At 42.3% G+C, this 27120-nt stretch overlaps 1 protein-coding gene across 1 annotated transcript in view; it reads right to left on the bottom strand.

Moving 5' to 3' along the window:
• The window catches only part of PCLO (piccolo presynaptic cytomatrix protein), a 1621199-nt gene that overhangs the window by 1035255 nt on the left and 558824 nt on the right, over positions 1 to 27120 (bottom strand). The window contains exons 5-6 of the mRNA XM_078674179.1: positions 16436 to 21512; positions 14068 to 16073 (exon numbers count right to left, since the gene is read on the bottom strand). Of these exons, the coding sequence (XP_078530305.1) occupies positions 14068 to 16073; positions 16436 to 21512 (7083 nt within the window). The remainder of the gene's footprint in view (positions 1 to 14067; positions 16074 to 16435; positions 21513 to 27120) is intronic.

The following is a 27120-nucleotide window of genomic DNA, read 5'->3' on the forward strand; positions in this document are numbered from 1 at the left end:
GGCATGTTAACTGCAAAGAGAGCCCCATCATCTTTAAAGTTTATGGCTTAGAGGTATGGACTACTGGGCCAAGGTGAAATCATGTGTTTACATGGGAAACTTTGGGGTCCGTGGTGGGTTCACTTTCAGGATGTACTTCCAGACAGCACTCAATAATGGTATCAGAAAGGGGTCACAGTGTCTGATTATGTAGATGTTATATGAATGGAGGATTGTAACGCACTGGAATGTTCTGCTTTGTCGATGATTTTTATTATATGTTTATATCTTGGAAACAAAAAATGAACATGTGATTCAATAATGGTGTACAAACAGTAAAGTGAATGCAAAAGAATGTGCACAGTATTTATATAATCCAAAACAAACCCTATTTTGACATTTGGTGTGCATGCTTTAGTGATTCTGCTGGGATGTGTCACCCCAATAAATAATTAGTACTTGTAAAAGAGACTCGAGCATGCATTAATAATTGCCATTGACTCATGATTAATAGGACCTGCACAACGTCTAAATCTCACTGACGCAAATGCAACCTGTTTGAACAATACAAACGCCTTTCTTGTATGTCCGTAGCTCAGAAAAATATCTTTCATTGGCCACGGCAGAAGGCGAAATAAAGGCAGAATGTTTGGTGACAATCACATTAACCTAGAGCTCCGAAGCACATTCTGTGGTTCGAAATAATATTTAGTGTGTTGCTAAACTTGATTATAAGTAGCGAGTGAATTCAGCTATATTTTTGGTTTTGTGTTGGTACGCTATTCTTTGCAAACTACTTTTCGTCAAGGGTGTTCATGTTAAAATGTGGAGAAGGAAACCATGTGTGCATTAGAATGCACGTGGGTTTTGAACGCCACCAGGATACACATGTGTAAGAAATTTACTTATTGGTTGAGAGGGTTGGGAACCTCACTCAGGCAATAACCACAATCCTTGTCAGGTTGAACCACAAGAATCACCTGTGCTTAACCAGCCGGTCGCTATGCACAAAAGTAGTGAGACTTAACTTGGAGTCAATGTGCAAAGTATTACGCAGTACACAAACAGTAATAAAGTTAAAACATAACACAAGCAAAATCCGAAAGCCATTTAGAAAAATAGAGTAAGTTTTAATAAAATCATAGCAGAAAGACAAAAACCTAAAAAATAGAACTGGAGAATTTCAATTTTAAAGCTTAAAGTGAAAAACGCCTAAAAGCACAAAGCACCTCTCGTGGTCATCTAATCGCGCTAGACCAGGGGAAAGTCACAAGGTCTATCCGACTGAGATAGAGCTCAGATCAGATACAGGCATCAGTTTATCTTGCTGAAGATTTAACCTCTAATTCTGGCGTGAAGAGTTCTATTCATGGTGGAGGAGGAGGCCGCGAGGAAGAGGCTGAGCATCACGGACAGTTGTCGCTATAGTGCGAAGAGCAGACCAGGCTTTGTGGATGGTCATCACTGTAGCACAAAGAGCCAGTTAAAAAACCATGGACGGTCGATGCTGAAGCTTTGCAATGGCGGTCATCATGTGCTGTTGTTTGTGTAGTGCAAAGTGCAGGCCTTGCGTTGGCGGTCACCACGGACACTCGTCATTGAAGTGAACAAGCACATTCCCAGATGCAAGGAGCTGAAAATTCAGGATTTTCCAGTTGCAGTTCCAGGCTGGTCGAGTTGCAGCAGGTCAGCTGGTAAGTTGCAGGTCTCCGAATCTTGTTGTGTCTTGTAACTCACATAGGTCAGCCAACTGACCCTTGGAGTCACTCTGGTTAGGCTGGGAGAAAGGCAAGCAAGTTCAATCTTCCTTCTCACACAGCAAGGCAGTCCTTCAAGCAGGAGGGCAGTCCTTCTGTAACTTGCACAGGTCCAGGGGTGTTCTGATGAGAGGCTCTAGAAGGTCCAATACATTTTAAAAGATGCCAGCCTTTTTATGGGGGACTACCTGTCCTACACCCACATCTTTTTATTTGCCAATCTAATATGATAATTTTACAAGAAACTTGAGTGACTTTGAATATGTATTTGAATGGGCAAGTGAATTATGCTGCCCCAGGATTATTAATATGGATTACAGTTAAGTTAATTGTGAGGTTGTTGTTACAGTGAAAGAAGTCCAAAGCATACCAATGTTGGAATCAAAGCTTAGAAAGTGAGACAAATAATTGATTAACAGCTAGTATACTGATATGTAATGTTTATGAATGATTTTTATCAGCCCACTAACACTGTGGGTCTGCAACTTGCTCGAAAACCTTTTGAATTAATAGCCAATATTTAGGAATTCTACTATTTGTCTATACCTTCTTTCTGCTGGCACTTTGGGATTACAGATGTTTCCAGTCTGCAAGTTCACGAGAATAGATTGGGCAGGCTAATGTTGGGCTTACCCCAAGGTACCCCTCATTAAACCTGTTATAGGGGAGTGTGCTTAGGTTATTTGGAAGACAAAATCAAAGTGGCACCAGTTCTTTTATGGATTTCCATTTGGATCAATCACATGGAAAGTCTAAACCACGAGATTGTCCTGGAGTATTTGAATCTGGACAGTATCACTTGTCTAAGTATTATAAAGCCAACCTTCTATGATTTAGGTCACCCAGAGATGTTTGATTCTACTCTGAATCCCTCTAAATCTGCTAAATTTACTTTTAAGGATACTTCTGTGACTCAAATATCAACAATAACGTCACCTGTTGTAATGAAAACAATCTAGAAACATGTTCAGGTTTGATTGCTAGTTTCCATTAGTGGACAATCTTGACTAGATTTCGGTGGGTTATTGATCTTGATTTGATTTATTTCACCAAAAATGGGCTTCTTCTGAAGAAATTAATGTATGTCCTTCTGACAATTCATCTGTCCAAACCATAAAGCATTTTATGTTTTTTTCTAGTGCATTTCACCACGCGGCACATGTGAGGTATTTTGTTCTTCTTTTGAAACAGGCAAACATTACAAGATGTAGAGTGATATTTCTATCTTTGCTTATTTTAACATCCCCCTTGGTCTTTATAGCATAGTTTTTTAGAATATCTTTTTTTAAATTATGGCTATTGGATTGAGATCATTGATTGATTAATACATTTATTAATTAATTTAAAATTCAACAGTCCTATTTTATATGTTGTAATATGCTTTCTTTTCATATGTTTTTATGGTGGGTTTTTGCCTAAATATGTTTTCCTCATGATAATGAGCCTGTAGGATCATAGAAAAAAAGTGTTCATGTAGGAATTACTTAAACTGTGGCTAATGCATGACACAATTGGCCAAGTATCAGTATATGATAATGATAATCAACACAACTTCATCAGTAACCAATATTTTATGTTTAATAACAAAGCGTTATGACATGAGTCCAGTAGTTGACAGCCACATCAATGCAGGAGCTCCAAGTGATGGCACAGTACAAGTGCAAATAAATGAGCCAAACAATAACCAACATATAATACATCTGCTATATTTAAATATTTACAATGGTCAACACACATAGGATACAAATAATTCTTAGAAGTCCAATGATATTGACATGCAGGAAGCAACAGCAGAAGGGAAAAAGCTGAATGAAAGGATGCTGAAAAGGAAGAGATCTGCACTGTGGCAAATCACACTCCGCCACCAGCCAAGATTGAAATATCAGGAAGTGTATAATTAATTGTGATTCTCTCAAACAAGACGTGCAAGTGAGTTTTTCGCAAGAAAGAGCAAATGAAATCTCTTTGAAAGCTGCAAATGAGATTTTCATTAGCATTCTATAAATACAGATTCTATGTATGTAGAGATGGTCAAGTTAGCAGTTTAGAAAGCCAGTATCTACCATATATATATAGCTCAACCTGGTATTGATCATGGTGACCAGAGCAATATTGGTATCTATTAAAATACTGCAAACCTCTGCAACCAGAGTAAACATAAAGTGACACCAAGGGGTGTTTGTACTTTCCAATGAGCTACATTCTGCAATACATTAATAGGTATAATATTGGAAGTATGACATAGAAGTGGACTTTCAGTTGGTATCGAGTCTGAACATTAGGACTACGGTTTTGAAATATAGTGCTTCTTCTCATCTGTTCCTCATAAAATAAGGGGTATGTGGGACCTTAAGTTGGGGCCTCAAGATGGGCCTTTCAAGTTGTGAATTAACCTAAGGGATGAAGCATTCAAAACACCACATGGAAGTGGACAATGAGGGACCTGTCATGTTTTCCTGAGTGGTTTTAATACTTAAATGTATTCACAGAAATTTCTTTGTTGATTAAAAAGCTGATTTGTGTAGTATCTAATTTCAAAGTTATTTAGTATCGAGTATCTGTCGTTTTCTTCTGAGCTAGAAATGTTAAGTTGTCAGGACACCACGTAATTTGTTCCGAGGCAATAAAAAAGATGAAATAGCTCTGCTCCAATTAAAAATTCCTTTTGCCTTCTGTTCCACTTGTTTTTGTGCCCTTCTGCCCTCTGTTCCACTCTTTTTTTGTGCCCCTCTACCCTCTGTGCCACTTGATTTTTCCTCGTTTCTGTGCCCCTTTTTCCTTCTGTTACCTTCGTTGTCCATCACCGCCCTGGCCACTGCGTCGCTTGCGACCAGGCCCCCTGACTGCCCACTGCCCATTCGCTGCCCCCACCTCCCGCCTCCCAGCTGCTCCTCCCCCCACCTCCTCATATATGCCGGACGCTGCATGGGCGTGCCACTAGCGTGCCAAAGGTGCGCCTAAGGCTAGCCGGTCTGCGCCCATCTGCTCCTGGACCGCGCTCAGCGCCGGAACCTCTGGCCCCCGCACCCGCCACGACAACCGCCGCCAGCACTCTGCACGCTCTCAACTCCGGACAGAGCTACACCTGCTTCAAAGCCGCCGGAAACGCACACACGGTCCTTTCACCTGCCGGAACTGCAGCTACACCGGCCTCAGAGCCGACGAACCACCCGCCAAAAAAGACCCCAACCACCTCCGATGAATACTAATGAACACCCACTCCTCACGTAAGCATGCCGTCGAGCTCTGGGACTTGCTCCACACAACATCCCCGGACGTCGCCTTCCTGAAAGAGACCTGGTTTAACGACTCCTCCGCACCAGACATCGCCATAGCCATCCCAGACGGCTACACGATCACCCACAGAGACCGCACCAACGGAGTCGGAGCAGGAATTGCCATCGTCCACAAGAACAGCATCAGGGTCTCGACCAGCACCGATGACGCGCTCAGCACCGCTGAACAAATGCATTTCCAGATCCACACAGACCCTAACTCCACCCTCAGAGGCACCCTCGTGTACCGACTACTCGGACCCCGCCCCCAGTTCAAAGGCTCCATCGCCGACTTGATCAGCACGCACGCCCTGACCTCCACGACTACATCCTCCTCTGAGACCTGAACTTCCACCTTGAGAACAACAATGACAACAACTCCACAACCCTGATCGACAACCTTGCCAACCTCGGACTGAAGCAACTCGTCACAATGCCCACCCACTCCGCCGGCCACAAACTCGACCCTGTCTTCTCCTCAAGCCTGCACGTCTCCGTCAGCCACACCACTAAACTCCTCTGGACCGACCACTGCTGCATCCACTTCGCCTTCCAAAAACCCACCACACACCAACTACTCGCAAACCTCGCTCTGAGCCCACTCAACGAACCCTCCAACACCGACGACGCTGCCCACAGCCTCAGACACTGGATCGAGGACTGGGCAACACCCATGCCCCGCTGAAGAAACCCCCCCACAGAGACACCAGCAAGAGGGCCAGCTGGTTCACCCTAGAACTCCTAGCCTCCAAGCAAGCCTGCCGGGAACTGGAGAAAAAATGGCACAGTGAACAAACTCCGGACAGCCACACAGCACACAAGGATGCCATCCGCAACCACCACCACCTCATCAGGGCAGCCAAGAGGACCTCCTTCAAAGACCGCCTCGACAACAACGCACACAATAGCAAGGAGCTCTTCAACATCGTGAAGGAACTCTCCAACCCCAGCTTCAACACCAACGACATCCCGCCGTCGCAAGCCCTGTGAGACTCCCTCGCCACCTTCTTCCACCGCAAGATAGCAGACATCCACAACAGCTTCAACACCCAGACAGCCCCAACAGATAGGCAACACAACAGACCCTCCGCACATCATCGGCCACGACCCCCTGCCAGCCTGGGCCAGCGTGGGCATTGATGACACCATCAAGACCATGCACACTATCCACTCTGGCTCTCCGTCAGACCCATTCCCGCACCACGTCTTCAACAGAGCAAGTAGCTCCATCGCACTCCACCTGTGCAACGTCATCAATCTCTCCCTTGAGACCGTGACCTTCCCAGAGATCTGGAAACACGCCGAGATCAACACCCTACTCAAAAAACCTAAGGTAGACCCAAGAGACCTCAGGAACTTCCGGGCCATCTCTCTGCTCCCCTTCCCGGCCAAGGTCATCGAGAAAACCGTCAACAGACAGCTAACACGATACCTCGAAGAAAACAGAATCCTGTACCCTTCCCAGTCAGGGTTCCGGAGCAACCAAATCACAGAGACGGCCCTAATCGCTGACACCGACGACATCAGGACCCTGCCTTCGACACCGTCTGCCACCGCACAGTACGTGCACACCTCCACGCCACAGGGATCCAAGACAAGGCTCTGGATTGGACCACCTCCTTCCTCTTCGTCAGAACCCAGAGCGTCTGCCTCCCCCCATTCCGTTCCAAAGCCTCCAAGATCATCTGCGGCATACCCCAGGGAAACCCCCCTCAGCCCGACGCTGTTCAACATTTACATGGCCCTGCTTGCACACGTAGCCCGACAGCACAACCTCAACATAATCTCCTACGCCGACGACACTCAGCTGATCCTCTCCCTCACCAAGGACCCAATCACCGCCAAAGTCAACCTCCAAGAAGGAATGAAGGCCATCGCCGACTGGATGAAGACCAGCCGTCTGAAGCTGAACTTGGACAAGACAGAGGTCCTCATCCTCAGCTCCAACCCTTCAGCCTTGGACGACTTCTGGTGGCCGACGGCACTGGGGGCAGCCCCGACACCCACTGACCACGCACGCAACCTGGGAATCATCCTCGACTCAACGTTCTCAATGACCAAGCAAGTCAACGCCGTCTCCTCCTCCTGCTTCAACACCCTCCGCATGCTCCGCAAGATCTACAGATGGATCCCGACATATACAAGAAAGACAGTCACCCAGGCCCTTGTCAGCAGCAGACTCGATTACGAAAACGCCCTTTACGCGGGAGCCCTGACCAAGCTCATCAAACGACTACAACGCATCCAAAACGCCTTGGCACGACTGATCCTCGACGTACCACACCACGGCCACTTCACCCCCCACCTGAGAAACCTGCACTGGCTCCCCGTCAACAAGAGGATATCCTTCAAGCTCCTCACCCACGCACACAAGGCACTCCACAAGACCGGCCCAGCCTATCTCAACAGACGGCTCTCCTACATCCCCAACCGCCAGCTACGCTCCACCGACCTCTCACTAGCCACTGTCCCGCGCAACCACCAGGGGGAGATCCTTCTCCCACCTCACCGCCAAGACATGGAACACCCTCCCACTGAGCCTACGACAGACCCAAGACCTGCTGACCTTCAGGAGGATACTCAAGACCTGGCTGTTCGATCAGTAGCACCACCCCGCCTCACCCCCAGCGCCTTGAGACCCTCGCGGGTATGTAGTGCGCTTTACAAATGATTGATTGATTGATCAAGCAGCAACACTCTGCTTGAAACCCAAAAAATAAATGAGTACTTTTTTCACAATTCTTTGCATGTAAATGATGCCTGGGTCCTTGTCCAGAGTAAAATTGAATGGTAATAAAGATATGAACTAAACAGAAGGACACCACTGATAAAAACACTTCATGATATTAACCGCATAAGTCACAGTGAGTAAGAAGAAAGCTTCTGACTTCTAGTTTCAATAATCCAGGCTTACAAAAAGCACATTTCTTTAGTTTTTGTGCTGGAACTTGCTTAACTATTTTAGGCTTGCAATCTTTTCTTTCTCTATCAATAACTCTGTGAATTGTGCTGTTTGTATGTTTTTTTATTTCAAAATGTTAATGATAAATATAAAAACTTGAAAAGATATTTCATTATTTTCCACAAGTGTAACAATATTATAAAAATAAGAAGCAGAGTATGAATAACCACAAAACTCCTCCTGAAGTACAGCAGTGGCTCCAAAGAAAAATATAATTGAAGATCTACCTACAAAGCTTGCCAACACTGACCTGAACTGCATGAAATCTGCTATTTCACCTGCCGCCAGTATATACTAGCAAACTCCCTTCTTCCCAGATCAACTCTTCTTGTGGACCTACTCCTACAAATGAATTGCTGAGATCTGACTACGTACAACAGACGCAACTGGTCTAAGTAAAGGGGATAAATGAAAAAGCTGCTTGTAGTGACAACCATAAGAGTAACTAAGAGTGTTTGCACTGCAGGTGAAACCCCTTTGTCCACCTCATCTGATGCAAGCAGTACACCTTTGAGAAATATGTAGGCAATATCAACCAAATATCCAAAAGCAGATGAACAGTCATGGTTTGACAATACAGTATGCTCCAGAATTACTAACAGATAGAATCCATGTAACTGATGGAGGGATTAGATTAAGACTTGGTTTCGATCACAAACTGCAGTTTACACATGCATGGCAACAATGTATATGTAATGTGCACTGAAGAACAGAGAACTGTTGCGTACTTGTGCAAAAACTTCATGAAACATTATGCACATGCATGTATTTTTTAACCATGTTATTGGAACAGTGATGATATCAGATTTTAACATACCTCGTCAAAGAGTTATAGCATCTCAGCAAGTGAATTTTCATATCAACAAGAGAAATAACTCCTTTTTTATGCATAACTTTTCAAGTCAGGCAGCAAAATAACTCAATTGTCTCCACAGCCATTAGATACAGACCTATTATCTTACTTCCCAAAGAGCAGTGTTGTGTTACTTTCACATATGCACACTTGAGCTCTCCAGCATCTGCTTAATTATGAAATGATTGACTGCAAAGTTGTAGGCAAGACCTGCCTTATGAAGATTAACAAAATAGGGAGTTTGCACAAAGGGTAATTTGGTAATATATTTAGCGATCAATTTGCCTGACCTGGGGTTGGAGCATACTACATGAAATAAATACAGCCAAATCTGGACTTCCTCCAGGTTTGTTCCATTAATTCTAAATCAGGCGTTTTCAATTACTTGACCTGTCCATTAATTTGGTTTTCCACGACAGACCTGTCAGAACCTGATTGTGTAAGGACCGCAGCCAATGATGTCATAATTGGGTAACAGAGCAATGGGCAGTCAATGCATGCAAGGTATGCACTGTGTGCCTCTGTGTGTTCTGCACCAACACTGACAGTTTGGTTTTGGAATCCGAAATTATTGATAGTTCCTTGGGTGATTAATTTTGGAATCCGAAATTATAGATAGTTCCTTGGGTGATTAATTTTACCCATTGCAAAAAGTTGCACCCTGCTTAGTGGCCACCCTGACTCAATTCTTCACTGTTTCTGAAAATCAATTCGCTGGCCTACACTCGTGTATTCACAGGTGTTCAGTAGCACAGAAGAGGGATATAAACCAATGCTTTCTTGTCTAAATTGGACTCATTTATTTGTTAATGTAGGTTCTATTAAAAGCCTTCAGTAGTATTGTTATTAAAATAAACCGAGACAAAACAAATACATACATGTAATAACAATAAAAAATAAACATTTGTATGGATAAATAACTATGTAAAAATATATAGAGTAAGCCAAGAAATACACTTTTATATTTATATATACTTTCTCTGAATTTAACAAATGGTACATTAATTGTCAGTACACTATTACATTGAACAGAAAAGCACCTGGAAAGAGAAAACATGAGACAATGTAACTGTTTATACAATGCATCAAGTCAGAAGACCCCTCGGTTTTTCTTTTCTGATGTTTATAATGTAGTGAAACTTTCTTGAATCTCCTTTTGAAAAGAACATTGAACCAACTTAAAATCTATTGCATGGTGTTAATAAAATATTAGTAACCCAAAACATGTTTGAAATTACGAACTAAGTTACTGACATGCTTAATTCATGTGTGGAAAAGTGATAGGAAGCATAAGATGTATTATCTTGAAACCTGCTCGTTTTATACCCGCTGCAACAAATTCTATTTATGACTACATTACTCTGTCAACACCCTTTTTTCAGAAAACAAGCATTCATATGATATTAATTAGGATCTCTCCTAAAAGACCTTAGCCGTTACTCTAGCCCACACAGCATAACACCCACTGAAACAAAAAACAATGCCGCATCGTCCTCATTTGACACCTACTCAGAAGAAACAATTGGCAAACTGCTCAGTACACTGAAACCTTCTAATCACCTCACAGACCCTCTTGCAGCTAACGCTGTAAAATACTTTATCCCTCTGCTCCTCCCACTGTGGACCAAAATTGTTAACAGCTCACTTCAACAAGGACTCATCCCTGACTCCCTCAAAGTGAGTCAAGTCACACCTATTATCAAGAAACCAACAGCTGACCCCACAGACCTGAACAACTACCATCCTATTACCAATATCCCCACCCTGGCCAAACTGTTGGAAAAATGCGTGCAACTCCAGTTAACAAAACACATTGATCAGTTTGACCTCCTCAACCCTCATCAATCAGGTTTCCGATCAGGTCACAGCACAGAGACAGCTATGACACACATAATTAATGACGCCCTCCAAATCCTAGATCAGAATGATACCTGCCTCCTCATCTTACTTGATCTATCCTCAGCATTTGACACTGTCAAACACGAGCTTACTCGAGCTGTTAAATACCAGAATGGGTCTATCAGGGACCGTTCTCAAGTGGTTTACCTCCTTTCTGCATAACAGATCACAGAAATTCAAAAGCAACAACTTGATGTCCTCACCTATGCCTGTTACATTAGGCGTCCCACAAGGCTCTTCCCTATCCCCAACACTGTTCAACCTATTCATGGAGCCTCTCTCCACCTTGTTACAAGCATCCAATGTAAACTTTCATATGTATGCTGACGACACCCAGCTCTATCTCAAATTACAATCCCCCGAAGACATCAATTTGCTGAACTCAACGCTCAGAAACACCCAAACATGGCTGGCCGAAAATCACCTCAAACTTAATGCTCTGAAAACTGAGTTCCTTCTGATCACACCACCTGCAAAAATCTCCACCACTCAAACCTGGCTTAAACACCTAACTGCACTCAACATCCAACCTACCATCGTGGACTCCGCGAAATCCCTTGGCATAGACCTGGACACCAACCTCAATATGCAACACCATATCAGCAAGGCAATAAAGGGAGCTAACTTTTAAATAAATACTCTGAGGAAACTTAAACCTTTCCTCCCAGCTAAAGACTTTCAAACTGCAGTACAAGCCCTAGTCATTCCTCGGATAGACTACGGAAGCGTTGCCCTCTGTGGACTCCCCCTATCAACAACTGCACCCCTAAAAGCCTCACTGAACTCTGCTGCGAGACTCATCACTGGATCAAAAAAACGCTCACATATCTCCCCTGACTTGAGATCCCTGAACTGGCTGCCTTTCGAAGCCAGAATCCATTTGAAAATCGCCTGTATGACTCACAGGGCTGTACACCATAACTCACCCAGCTACCTCACTCAGAAGCTGACCATCTCAGGTGGCTCAAGAAACACTAGAAGCACAAAAAATCTTCTTCTGAAACCTCGAAGATTCCGGAAGGAAAAAAACTTATAAACGATCCTTTTCAGGAATGGCACCCAGGATCTGGAATGCACCCCCCAGAAACCAGACTTATCTCCTCCACTGCATTTTTCAAGAAGGAAGTAAAAGCTATCCTCATGGCTAAATTCACTTGAACATTGACCCTGGATATTTTTGCACCTTTGTATTATCTGTATCTATTTGAGTTAGTATGCTCCTCGGTGTAACTTCCCCCCCTTTTAGATGCCCTTTTATTTACTTTTGTTTATTCTGTGATCAGAGACGTTGTTCAATACCTGCTTGTTTTTCTTATCCCTTGCTTTTGTTTTCTGTAAAGCGCTCTGATATCTGCAAAGATCTTGTTCGCGCTGTATAAAACTCTCAAAATAAAAAATAAATAAATAAATTAACTTAACTACTTAATCTGTGAGACTCAAAATGAATCAAGAGTCGTATGCCCACATGCATCAAGGGTTTTTGCATTCGCAAACGGTGCGAATCGCAAAATTCGTCCGTTTGCGAATGCAAATCCCGTTTTTGGGATGCATGAAGCTTTTTGCTATTTTCGCAATTTAAGAAATCGCAATTTTTTTGCGATTTCTCAAATTGCGATTGCATTTAAGAAATCGCAATTTTTTTGCGATTTCTCAAATTGCGATTGCATTTAAGAAATCGCAATTTTGCGATTTCTTAAATGCAATGCATGATTTTTTTTAAATTGCGAATTCGCAAATTAGAACTGGTAAATTAACATGAAGTTAACCTTGATGGTAATTTCAGAAAACTTTCAAAAATGCACTTTTGAGAGTTTCATTTTAAACACACACATGCCCGTTCGGCATGTGTGTGTGAAAAAAGCACTTTCAGGTACATTTCAGGGGTGCAGGGGGGGTCCATTGGACCCCCCTGCACCCTTGAAATTGCATTCTCATTTTGCGATTCTTTAATTGCGAATCGCAAAATGAGAATGCCTTCCAATTGATTCCTATGGGCCTCTAGGCCCATAGGAATCAATGTAAAGGGATTCCTTATTTGCGATTCACAAAATTGGGAATCGCAAATAAGGAAAAATAAGGAATCGCAAAAAGAATTGCGAATTTTTAATGCATAGGTATTTGCGATTCCTAAATTGCGATTCCTTAATTTTCGCAATTTAGGAATCGCAAATACCAACAATGATGCATGTGGGGGGTAACCTTAAAATTATTTCAGTTGTTTTCTGATAGCAATTACATATGTTTTTCTATATTTTAATAATATTTATAATTTTTGTGTACATTTTAAGGAATGGTACACTACAGAATAAATCAACTCTTCTTTTTGAGTAGAATACATCTCTTTATTGTGTCTCTCATCATGCGGACTACTTTCAAAATGTTGAAGCACGAAAACTTTTTCCTATACTTTTGCCCACATTTTCACTTGAATGCATTGTTCTGCATTGTCTTATCTTACGACTCCCCATAATACCCTGCCCTGTTTCTTTGTACATCTCCATGTCAATGTAATCTTCAAACAATTTAATGTTTTTGCATAATGTATATTTTACAATCTAAACACTTTGCCAACCCTTCAAATTAAACAATGGCAAACAGTATGGGACATAAATGTCAGTACGTGAAACACACACATACAATCCTTGACACAGAATTGAAATTGATTTCCAATTGTAATTTAAAATGTACGTTTAGTGTCACTATCCAATAAATCTATAGCAATATTATGTACATCCAGTCTTTTACACCCCACTAAAATATGCTTGAGAAATGTATAAGAAACATAATAAAAATTAAGCCTAGCTGTCATTTTGAGTTGGCCTAATATAGCATGCCATGACTAGCATTGTGAATAGTTTTGCCCTACAATGTGGTGCGGATTGAAGTAGAAAATCTAATTCTTGTCAGGCAGATTATTTAAGAAACAACTTCAAATTATTCTAGATGCACGCATTATATAGAGAGTAGAAACTGAACTGCGTATTTTGAAAAAGCAGTATGCAAAGACCAAATAACATAAGATGACATTTAACCACTTCTGAAGAGACTGACTAACTACAGAACATAATGATTGACTTGCACTGGAATATGGAGTCCAAACTCCCTTAAACTCCTTAGTGTTCAGTCTACCGACTGCAAATATCATGAAAGAATTTAGTGCAACTACTTTTGTTAAAATGCATACTTAAGAGGTATTTCAAAACAAAAATACTATTTGAACACAATTGCCAAATTAAAATGAAGAAAACTGACACTCGCAATTTAATCTGTGCATATATTATACTGAAACAAGATTCAGAATGTCTGCATTATTACAGAATGACATGATAAAACATTTCTTACCATGTAACCATCTGAGTACTGGAATCGACTTTGGGACTCATCTTCTGCAGTTGGACTTAAAGGTTTTGGATCAGACAAGGAACGTTGCATCATCTTTGCTGCTTTTGGACTGGGTGGTGGAAGCTGGATAATATCAGTCTGTAACAACTTTGCAGGGCTAACATCATCAACAATATTCTTTTCGTATGGAACAAAAGCAGATTCCAAAACAGTACTTGGCGAAACAGGTGATATGGGTGAATAGAGAACTTTGGGAGACTTGGGAGGAGAAGGAACAACTTGTAAACTGGAATCTGCTCTGAGATGAGATGAATAACCTATTTCTAAAGGTGTTGGACGTCTTTTATCCTTCTGCAGAGATGTGTCAGTCACATAATGAGTGCTTTGCATTTCGGATTCTGTTCCTGTTTGACAGGCCAAACTCTTGCCACTAAAAGATTTTTCTGGAGCAGAGATATGTTTTATAATCTCAACTTTAGAATCCAACTGAGCTCTCACAGAAGGTGTTTTGATTGTCCCAGAGGGATCCGTTTGCACGGACATTTCAGCCACTGTTTGCACAGCAATGTTGGACACTTTGGAAAACTGCTTGACCTTCTCACCATCAGAGCTTCCGTTACCATATTTGCTCACTCTAGATCTTCTTCTTGACCGTGTTTGAATATCCCAATCATCTTGATCTTCATCATCAGTTTGAACACTTGAATCAACACTCTTTTTAGTCTTTTTTCGCCTTCCTGTGTAACCTCTATCTGTTGCATCTTCATCGTCAGTTTGAACTCCACTGTCAACTATCATTTTAAAGAATCTGGATGCCTCTTCTGTTGCTTTTTGGTCTTGCTCAACATACTGATCACGAAGCCTAGGCATGGAACTTCTCTTTTTTAGTTGTCTGTCCTCTCTTAGATCTATATCTTTAAGAGACATTTCTGAAACAGAATTTAGCATGCCAGCACGAGGAATATATTGAGTAATTCCATCTGTCTGCGTTGTGTACCAAGCTTGACTTTGAGCCATTTCGGTGCCAAGAACTAGTGAGGCTGTTGTGATTGTGCCATCACCTGTCCAAAACTGAGCATTCTCTGCTGTAGGTAACTGCCCTTCCATTATAGTTTGTTCAGCAGATGCTTGTGGCGAATGAGAAGGGTCATAGTCATACTGATAAACTTGATGTAGCTTTTGTTCTTCGAGCTGCTGATGCAGTTGCTGTTGAAGTTGTTGGATTTGTTCCAGATGTAGTTGCTGCTGAGCTAAAGTTTCCTGCCTCATCATGAACTGGGCTTGCCTCTCTTCCTCTTGCTGCAATAGGAGATGTTGCTTCATGGACTGCAACTCTTCAAGTTTTCTCTGAACCATGAATGTCTCTTGTTCTCTAAACCTTTGAATTTCATTGCGTTCCCACTCTAACTCCTCTGCAAAACGTTGTTGTTGAAGTTTCTCAAGTTCAAGGAGTTCGCGCTGGAAATGAAGTTCTTGTTGCTTTCCATCTTCAGATACAACCATAAGTGTAACTTCATCTTCAGCTGCTTGAGGGAAAGTTTCTGAATCTGCCATTAAAACAGGTGCTATGTCATCCTGCTTTGAAATGATGGCATCCATAGTAACATTTTGCAAACCAGTTTCTGTTTCACTGTTAGCAACATCATTGCCACTTGAAAGTGTTGTTATGAAGCTGTATGCTCTAGGCTGAGGCTGGTCCTGATGAAGAGTAGATACTGCCGGTATAATTTCAGGTGCATTCAGGCAGGATAAGTCGCAGACTGTTGTGCTGAAAATAGAACCAGGTTGTGTGGTGATGGCATATGTTGATGGAACTGGAGTTGCAACAGACGAATATACAATACCATTTGATGATCTTAAAACATTTCCCATTCCAAACTGGGATCCTAGGGAAGTAGTCATTCGTGCTTGGGAATATTGTGGTGCACTAATCCCGATGCCAGAAATCACATGTCGCGTCTCTGGGTAGGGACTGTTGGTCTTGCTTGAGTAGTTCCTAAAATCACCTGAAATTATAGGGCACAGTTATTGTCCAGTTTCCAAATATGATGGTGTTTTGCAGATTCTGAAAGCCATCCCATCTTGATCGATGTAATGGATACAACTGCATGCAAATCTTCAAGTTAATGATTTATTGAGCTAAGAAGCAAAATAATTGTTGGAACATGCAGGCACATACAAGAACCTGTGTGCAAAACACATATTCAAAATGGAAAAAAAATATACATGTGTACTTCAAAAAAAAATTGCCACAATGTCCAAAAGAAATCATAATAGAGGTAAAAATAACAAAAAAGTCATCCTGAAATGAGATGGGATACACCACAATTATATTTTACAGAAAGATCTGCCACCATATCATACTGACCTGTAGTTACTCTGCCCGAAGTTAAGTCTACAGCTGCATCAGTGTGATAATCATATTGATTCTTGCTTTTGTAAAAGAAAAGACCAGCTTCTGCCAAATTAGTGTCTGACATGGAGGGTTTCATACCGCCCATCCCTTTATAGCCATATTGCCCTGGCCGGTTGTATTGATAGTGGTCATCTCTATATCCAAATCGATCTTCAGGCAGAGTAGTGACTGGTTGTTGCGATATACAACTGCTTCCAAAAGGTAGCTTATAAACTACATCACAGCAAACAGCTCTTCGGCCTGCAGTTAAGTCAACAGGCTTTTCCTCATCTACTAATATTTCAGTAACAACTGCTGACAATGTTTCATCTACTGTTACCATTGTTCTGCTAGTTTTTGAAGTACTTAGGTCAACCACCCCAATTTCAACAGATTCTGATGAACCAGAGTTATCAGACCACCCATTTGTGATGCCAACAGAGGACACAAGGCCAGGTTTCATTGTAGTTCTTGATGCTGCTTGTGCTGATGTAACCAATGACAAGTTTATTGGCACCTCTTCTCTATTAGCGGCAAAAGTAGGGGTGCTAGTTATTCTGTATGCCGGCTCAAATTGCTTAGATGTTGTTAGTTTTAAAGGTTCGTTCATTGACATGCCAAGGTCAGCAACACTTTCGGAACTCACTGCGTAATTTACAGTAGTTGTAGATGACATTATTGTGACCATTTCAGTGGTTAATGTGTCCAAAGGAATTGTTGATGCTGTACTGAGATTCACAATAGATGGTTGAACAGCACTAATTTGTCGGCAAGACAGACTGTTACCACTAGACTGCCATCGCACATCTTTTGAAACAGCTGAAAGATCCAAAGAAATAGCCATCCCTGGTTCCGCCTTTACAATATCCTCACTGGCTAAGGTAGTAAGATCAATAACATCACTAGACAAATATATTTTACCATTCACTTTACGTTCACCTTTCTTTAATGATGTTTCTGTGGGCATGGTAATGGCAACATTATCAAAATTGAAAGCACTTTTTACTAAAGATACAGCAGTTTTGGTGACATCAGCAGTTGCTAAATCCATCAGTGCATTAGGAAAACTTTCTGATTCCGCTAAGTAAGTAACTGTTGGCATAGCCTTGTAAGCTTTAGGTGCTGAAATGCTCAGATCTTTTATATCTTGAGTCCTAATTTCATTAGTGTATGGTTTAATAGTAGCTGATGTTGGCATAATCAGTGGCATTTGTTCAGATGTGGTTGATGCAAGAGGCCAGCAGGTTGTGGTATGAGAAGGTCCATACTCAGTGGGTGTTCCCGGTTCAGATGGCAATGTAATGACAACATAAGTCTCCAGTGATGTTTTGGATAACCTAGGTGAAGATTTATTTGAATGAGGAGACATCGGAGATGTAGGAGATGTTAACTTGCAATCCATTGCTGGAGATAAATTCAAAGTCATATGTGTGCTCACAGACAAGGGTGTTGTTTTGGAAGGCATATCAACTGGCTTTTGTGTAGAGGGTAGGAGCTGGGGAAGTGCTGGCTTTGGAGCGATTGGGGGCTTGCTACCATCAAATGTTCTGTGAGAGAATACAAATCCTGTTGGAATTGAAGATGGCTTTGGTGGTACTGGAGGAGGTGGGCTGTGTACTTTTGAACTTGACGTTGCATCACCTCTAATAATTGATGGTATACTTGATGTTACTGTTACTGCCACTAAAGCTGGCTTCCTCTTTGGATAATATAGCGGCTTTGGTAAATCCCGTAGTGGAGGAGGAGGTGGAGGTGGTGGTGGTGGAGGAGGGGGAAGTGGAGGTGGGGGTGGGGGTGGTGGAGGCGGAGGTGGTGGCAACTGCTGGGAAGAGTGTTCCATCGGGGAACTTCTAAAGAATGAGAACACCTTGGATGTAACAGACGTAGCAGATGAAGGGACGGATGATACGATCATAGTCTTTGTGGTTCCAGTTGAAACAGAACCAGCAATGTGTGGGCCTTTTGTGGGCACTGCTTCTGAAAGAGGTACACCTGCTTTACGTGTAGACCCCTGTTCAGAAACAGAATCAAAGGAGGTAAAGCTATTTCTTGCTTCTGAAAAGGAAGACATTGCAATGTCAGAAGTACTTTTTCCCCCCTTTGCTGCCACCACTGTTAATGGTAATGGAGGAACACTTGGTGTCTCAAAAACATTTTCCTTTTCTTTTTCTACTGCCACAGTGGGAGGTACAACATCTGGCACTGAAATGATCACATGATCAACAGTTTCTGTGCCTCTGCGAGCAATGGCCATGTCAATTGCCACAATAGCATCTGAAGAGGTTTTGTCAGACTTCTGCATGTCTGAATATAACATACCTGAATGCAATTCCCTCTCATCTGCAGGGAAGCATTGATCTCCTTGGGAAACTGAATAGACCTCTTCAAAATCTCTATGCTGTGCAACATATTTGTCTGTTGAAGTATCATGTTTGGGAACATCAGTTAAGACTCTATCATACACTGTAAAAGCCTCTTCTGTGTTTGTAGATACCTCAGACTCTAATACAGATGTAAAACTTTCTGCAACATCTGGTAAATCTGAGGATGGTGATTCGCTTAAAGATGTTATCTGAATTTCTCTTACATATTCGTTCACAAATTCATTGGTCAAGTCTTCTTCTGCAGTGAAGTGCTGAGTAATTTTTACATCAGGTATTGACAGCGGCGTGAATGGAGACATTTCTGGAGGGCTATACGAAAGACTTTCAAAATCACTTGATGCAAGTGATTTATCACTGCTCGCAATTAAGTCTGCAGTAGTGCATACAGGTGTTTCTGGTGTTTGCATAAATTCAGAAAAAGGGCATGTAGGACTAGAGCCTGGGGTTAGCTGCATTTGTTGCCGTTTCATAAGTTCTTCATAAGCAGCGTCTGCATCCAATAATGGTCTTTCTTCCCCAGTAGAAATAATTACACTGTCTAACAGTACAATCTCGTGGCTCTCAGGCATAATGTAGGAGCTAGACACAATATCTTCCTGTGGTGCAAATGGGAGTGAAGAGTCTAAGTTGTAATAATCATGAGTCATGTCAGCAATGTTCTGCACAACATCAACACACATGCCATCATGAACATCCATTTGTTTGGGACTTTCAATGTACTGAGTAAATACACTACTTTCTTCTCGGCTGGAAACAAGGTTAGACTCAACGTTAGAATCTAAAATCCCATTGTATGTGTCCTCAACTAAAGATTCATAAATATAATCCTCGATTAACATCCCTCCATAAAGAGGTTCTTTTTCAAATGTTTCATCGCTTTCTTTCTCAGCCTGATATGTAGGTTTATGTATGATTTCTTCACATGCATCATCATCACCACTATTCAATGTTTTGCTGTATCTTTCCTTGTTCACAGTAACTGCAACACTTTCATCAGTTGGGGAGTATAAGGAAACAGATACTGGTAATCTGTAACCTTTCTGTACTTCTAATATCTTTTCTGGGCATATTTCAAACCCTTCAGGCTCTGATTCAATGCTTGGTGAATATTCAGAACACGATGATCTGTGTAACTCCTCCATCTCTGCAGCTTGCCGCAATTCTTCTGTTGGGGATGCATCTTCAATTGGAGAAAGGTTACTGGGTGGTGTCTTTGGTCGTTCTCTTCTTCTTTGTGCTCTAAGTTCATCCTTGTCCTTCTTTGATTTTTTACTGGAACCTTTTCTTTGTTGTTGCTCCATTTCACGTTGCTTTTCTTGCTCTTTTAATAGCTCCTCTTCTTCCCGTAACTCTTCTTCTTCTGAAGAGTCTTCAATAGTTGGAAGGACAGGACCATGTGACCGATGCCTTGCTTTGCGTTGCTGCTTGCTTTCACTAGGAACTTTTGTGTGACTAGAGCTGCTGTCACTATCTTCGTCCAGAGATGATACAGATGTTGGTGATGTGCCTGGAGTAAAACTTGAGCCATGTAGACTAGATGATCCCTCTCCTCGTGATCTGTCTTCTGGGGAGTCAGTTAAACTCTCCATCTCCAGCTCTGGTTCCTCATCATAATATAAAACACTTGTTTGTTTTTCAGATTCTTCTGCATATGTATGTGCAATAGTGCTATTTAATTCAATAGTTTTGAAACGACGAAGGCCTCCCCCTCCTGTCGCAGAAATGTCTTCACTTTCTTGACTTTTGCTATCTCTACATTTTTGTTCTGGACTTTTATCATATGTTTCTTCATCATCATCATGCCATGAATGCCGCCTGCCTCCATCATCATCATAGCTTGCGCTGCTTTTTTTGGTTAAACGTTTGTTTTTTCCTCCTGCTGCTTTTGATTTTGCATCTTTCTTCTGGTTTTCACTTGTGTTTTTTTCTTTTAGATGGGAGGTTATGTATTCTTCATCTTCTGAACCAGAAGCTTCTTCATCAGCGCTCATTTCAATAATCTGTTTACGAATAAATTCTTCATCATCACCTGATCCTTGGCTATCTTCCCGTTTGTATTCATCGCTGCTCGAGGATCCAACACTAGCCCTCCTTTTTCGTTGTGGTACTGGTGAATTTTCACTCTCACTACTATCCTCCAAAGAGTCATGATGTTGTCTCCTGGATGATTCATCATCCATTACTTCAATCTTATGCTTGAAGCTTTTTCTAGAAGTTATTCTTCCCTGACCTTCTTCTTCAACACTTTCTTCATCTTCTTCTTGAATATCTTCAAGGTCTTCTTCATCTGAGCTGCATGATTCAGGAGTAATTGGAACAGGCTTTGTTCTTTGTCTATCCCGTGTTTGATCTGCATACATTCCATAGAGGTCATTGTTTTTCACAGATTTTTCATCAACTAGTACATTCACTTGGGCTTCCAAAATTGAAAGGACAGTACTTTCCAACTTGGCGAGATCAGAAGGGCTTGAAGGACTGCTCTCCTGTGAGAATGAGTCTTTTTTTGAAGGGTCTTTGAGTAAATCTTTATCATCATTTGGGATAAGGCTTGGGATTTCTCCAAGTGAACTTGAAATTCCATCAGAAGAGTACCCTGTGTCACTCAGGCCTTGTGGACTCTTCTGCTGCTGGGTGCTGGAAGGCTCTGATTTATCATCTTCTTTTTCCTACAAAACATAATTAAACTCAGGCTTACTCAGATGTTTAATAATGACAGAGCTTTTAAGTTACAAATATACAATAGGCATGTTAAAAAACATTGTAAAGTATAAATAAAATAAGTTACATATTGTGTGATATACTCAATGAATGACATCCTTCATTCAGCAGCAATGTCTACAATGTATAGTTACACTAATGTGAATGAATGAAGTTCTATTGCAGCATTTATAAACAAAGTATTTCCATTTACAAATAAATTAGTCACCAAAGTCCGGCCTTAAAACAGGTGCATTATAAGAGTGCTTTCAAAATCAGGTAAACTGGATGCATGTCGGCTCACGTAAGGAGTTTCAAAAAGAAAGGTCCATCACCCATGGACTTGAGTTTTCCTCCAGGCAAAGGGAGTCCTGTCTTCACTCCAGAGAGATAGAGAAATAAAGAGTGTGCGTGTGTATGGGTTGGGAGGTTATAAGTGTCTGTCTTAGGTTGCTGAAACACTATACACCCAAAATCCTACTTCGAAATGTATTCTGTCACTTAGTGGCAGCCAATGGAGTGATCACTTAGACTGCAACACATGCTCCTTCCTGTCAATACCAATAACCAATGTATATGCAGCATTTTGTGCTCTCTGGAAGCACTTAATCTGGAAAGCCGATATGGTAGTATACAGGCAGTCCAGTATTGAACTGCTGGAGCTAACTAAATAGGTTTCATGTGTATGGGAATGAACCACATGTCTGTAAGTTGAAGGAGGCACCTGTATGCCAAAGATGCCAGCTGAGAGGTTAACGTCCCATCTAAGTCAGAGATAACACCAAGCGTTTGTTAATCCTTTTGGAGGCCTTTATATTAGGGTTGCTCAAATATTTCTAGAGTGGAGATTGACACCACACGCTGCCTTCCTGTGAATCCCAAAATAATGTCAGTCTTGGGGCAATCTAATTGCAGATAGTAAACACTCATTTAAGCTTGAATTTTGTTCAGGGTTCTCATAAGGGGAGGTATCAGAGGAGAATCCTATACAGACCTGAGTGTTGTCGACTGTATTGTCACCTGAGTTTTGTTGAGGTACTGAAATAGCAGTACCACTTGGATGTTAAATAAAAAATAGAACAGTTGAGTTCAGAAAACAGAATAATACCTTGAGATACTTCCTGAGAGGTGAATTGGCCTGTGTTCACTATTGGAGAGGAAGGAGCGTAACCATTTTATGCCCCTAGAGTGTGCTTTTGATACCCACTCAAGAAAGATGGAGTGGGCCAGAATGTCTAATGCTGTGGGCTGGTTCAGCCTGACCTGCAAAGAGCCAGCTCCACCATATGTAAATAAAAGAATGCTGTCCCAAAAAATAACTAGAGGATTTCCTGTGCTATTTTAATGTTGAAACCCTGACTGGAAGGGTGACACACAGTTCCAAGAGTCTAGGTGGAGTTAGAGTAGAGTAATGGCAATTATTTCAGAGACTATAATTAGAACATGCATAATATGTATTTGACCTGTAATTAGAAAGAGTAGTGGAATTGTGGCTGATTTTTTCCAAACATGTACTAACCAGGTGTTTTATTGGATGAGCAGCAATGCAGCTCCATTTAAAGGTTTTGAAAAGCAGATGCCTAATCAGATGGGGACATATCGGGACGTTTAAGATCCATTTTGATGCTGGTTATAAGGTTGAATAAGTGGGTTTAGGTTTTGAACAATAGGTTCAAACTGGTCGGGGAGGTGGGCTTTAAGGTAAATACCATTGCAGAGTGCTTAGGTGGCTCAGAGTCCAGGTGGAAGCTAGCAATCTCATCCAACTCTAGGCAAAGCGGTTGAGGAGGACCTGGCAGAGAAGTATTGTGCATGGTGTATTAAATCGTTCAAGGACTCCTCCATTTTCTCCAAGAATTTGGTAGCAAACAAACCAAGTAATGTGATGCTGAGTTGATGTAGAAAAGTTAATGAGAGAGTATGAGGGATAGAGAGCCTAGAAACAGAAAAGTATTTTTGTACAGAATTGCCACCTGCCACCTTTCCAACGTTTCTTTCTTGATGTAAAATGTACAAACCTGTGGGAACTAGGCAAAAAATCACCACTTCGATCTCCACTGTCTGCAAGGATTGAATTGGGCACCATATACATGGCAGAAGATCTTGAAGGATATTATGTAATACCTACAGCAGGTCGGCCGCTTACATACCAACTGACAACCTGATCAGACATTCACATAGTTTAATAACTAAACCATGCATTCAGTAAGACACGTTTAATCACTCACCTATACAGTCAGTCACGCACCTACTAAATCATTCATTCAGACACATTTACACCTACTCATTCTTCAATACACCTTGGCATATTTGTATATATAAAACATATTTAAACTTTACAGAAACACACAGTCACAGGATGATGTCATCAGTGAAGTCATTTGAGATGTGACGATGTCATCAATGATGTAATATGTGACATCATCAGCAGTGCATTGCAGGGGCGCGAGTTATAGTTAGCTCAACTAACTATAACTGCCAAATTACTCTGGTTTTGTACGAGTGAAATGTCTAACTAACTAGAATGTCCCTGAAACCTGTGTTTTTTTCAATGAATTTCAAAGGTTTTTTAAATGCTAATTTCTAACTATAACGTCCCTGAAACCTATGGTTTTTTCAGTGAATTTCTAAGGTTTTTTAAATGTCAATTTCTAACTGTGCCTACAGAGGTAGGACATGAGCAGAAAAAGGAAGAAAGGTGCATAAAGAAGCAAGAGATATGCAGAAAGAACCAACAGAGGTGCAGAAAGAGGCCTTGTTGAAAAGTTATCCTGTGCCCTGGATGTAAGAGAGTAGGATCTGCTTACTATGGTTACCCCCACTTTTTGCTGGTGTTTCACTGTTTTTCGAATTTAGTCTGGCTGGGGCCCTGCTTTTAGGACCCCAGCCTAGCTGCTTCCTCTCTAAACTGATTGCATATTCTTTAGGTACACTCCAGATTGGTTACTGGGTTACCCGTGTGAGTCCCCAGTATATAGTACCTTAGGTACCAAGTGCATAGGTACCCCAGAGGCCTACCAAGGGCAGAAGCATGTATTATGCCACCCCTGGGAATCCTTGCAAAATGGCACCACAGGTCTGCTACTACAGCCTGGGTAAGGTGGTGCTTGCACCCCTTACTAAGATATAGGCTACCTATATCTACCTTGAATTACAGACACATATAAACCTATAGGTCACTCCTATGGTAGGCCTTAACAATCTTGAAGGCAGAGTGCTTGGTTTTATGTGAGAGGGTGCCCATGCATGAGCAGGACCCCTCTGCATCTTTTGGAATCTATTCTTTGATGCTGTTCTGTGATACAGCCATACCATATACTCTTAAGTGCATAATAACCTTGCGGTAAATGCTAACTTTGGAATGGCTGCATCAAAACATGTTGTGTTTGGTGTCAAACACTTTGGAATCCTACCCCCCGCCAGTCCTGGCGGTGGGGGTAGAATTCCACTCTTCTAGAGGGAGTAGACATTTACACAATTACCTAACCGGTAAAAGTTTAAAAAAGCCCCAGCATCACAAAATGGATGCTGCAGCCACAGACACAAGTTTGACTTCCTGCTGCTAGACGAAACTCCGGCAGGGGAGACCTGGACAAAAGGTTTCCTGTCACAGGGAAGTGTAACCACCTCCCAAAACAGGCTTTAGTGTATTGAGGCTGGGTGGGTGCATTCAGTGAATGCTTTTCAGACAGTGCTGTGGACACACTTGGTGTTCCTGTGCATAAGCCAGTTCAAACCGGTTTCAGGGGCACTCAGCCCCTGCTCTGGCACAAAACTGGACAAAGTGGCAGGCGTGTAACCACCCCCACCCTTGGTCCTCCCATAGGTGGGACCCTAGAGTAATTCCAACCTCTAAACTTAGTATAAGTATAGGAACCCAGTCTTTAGGACTTTAGATTACCGTGGACGAACCTCTGCAATATATATCCTGGACCTTCGACATTCTATTTTGACTAGAAGACGGAAGAATCTCCCTTGGGGTCAAGGAGTCACTCCCCTGTTCAAACATGCACCAAAGAAGTATCTTGCCAGTCCCATTTTCAAGGCTCCCGCCAGATCCCGAAGAATTTGGGACACAGGACACACACTGTCAGACATCTCCGAGGCTGACTCTAGATCCCAGCAAAGCTGAGACCCACAGCCATCACGAGAGACGTGGAATTCGAACTCATGGACACCGTCCACATTTGCTAGTGCACCTACTTCCCGAGCTTCCCTGACGTTGTGCATTGGGCTACCCGTAGTCCAAGCCCTGAGCACCATCTGCCCTGAAGATTGTGGGCCTACACTCCAGGAGTGTTCCGTGGGCCCGCTTCTAGCATTTCTGCTCGAGGCCCCTTCGCGATCCCTGGTCCGTCGACTGGTGGGTCCCCACGAAGGTAACTCTTTTGTTTCTTGGGCTTTCCTGGTTGCTCCAGACGTGCCCTGACTCCCCTCCAAAGGGTGAGTCCTTCAGACCTTGCTGGTCTTCTCCGAAGTCAATCTTTGAATTCTACGTGTGTTGCTGTTGCCAAGGCTTGTCTAGTCTAATCCGGATACCGACACCGCAGCACTCGACATCCGACGTGGGACAGCTCGAATTCAGCTCCTGGTTGTCGTTGAACCCTCTTGGTCTTTGGAAGTGATTGAACCCTCAGATAGCCCTTGGACTAGTCCAGTAGTCTTGATACCCAAACTTTACACCAAGGGTGGTAAGAGAGAGATGAGGTTTTGTGTTGACTACAGGGGTATCAATGCAGTCACTAGGACTGATGCCCATCCAATCCCAAGAGCAGATGAGCTCATAGATATGTTGGCCCCGGCCAAATTTCTGAGCACATTTGATCTTACAGCTGGCTACTGGCAGATCAGATTAGCTGATGATGCAAAGCCAAAGACAGCATTCTCAACCCCTAGTGGACATTATCAATTAGTGGTAATGTCCTTTGGTCTGAAGAATGCACCTGCCACTATTCAAAGGTTGGTGAACAAAGTCCTAACAGGCCTGGAAGACTATAGTGCAGCATATCTAGATGATATTGCTGTCTTTAGCTCCACCAGGGAGGATCACCTGGTCCACCTGAAAAATGTTTTGGAGGCCCTGCAAAAAGCAGGCCTAACTATCAAGGCTACTAAGTGCCAGATAGGGCAGAGTCAGGCTATGTACTTGGGCCACCTTGTAGGTGGAGGCCAGGTTCAACCATTGCAGAGCAAAATCCAAACCATCATGGAAGGGGTTGCTCCAACTACCCAGACACAGGTCAGAGCTTTCTTGGGCCTGACTGGGTACTACAGAAGATTTGTCAAGGGGTATGGATCCATTGTGACAACCCTGAATTACTTCACTTCTAAAAAGAATGCCTAAGAAAGTTCAGTGGACAGTCAGCTGTCAAAAGGCATGTGATAACCTGAAGCAGGCCATGTGCACTGCACCAATTCTGCAAAGTACTAACTACTCCAAAGAATTCATTGTCCAAACAGATGCATCTGAATTGAGGGTAGGGGCTGTGCTGTCACAATTGAATGATGAAGGTCAGGACCAGCAAGTTAGAAGAAGGCTGACCCCTAGAGAGAAACGTTGGTCAGCTATTGAGAGGG

The sequence above is a fragment of the Lissotriton helveticus genome, chromosome 1_1, assembly GCF_964261635.1.
Source record: "Lissotriton helveticus chromosome 1_1, aLisHel1.1, whole genome shotgun sequence".
Taxonomy (NCBI): Eukaryota; Metazoa; Chordata; class Amphibia; order Caudata; family Salamandridae; genus Lissotriton; species Lissotriton helveticus.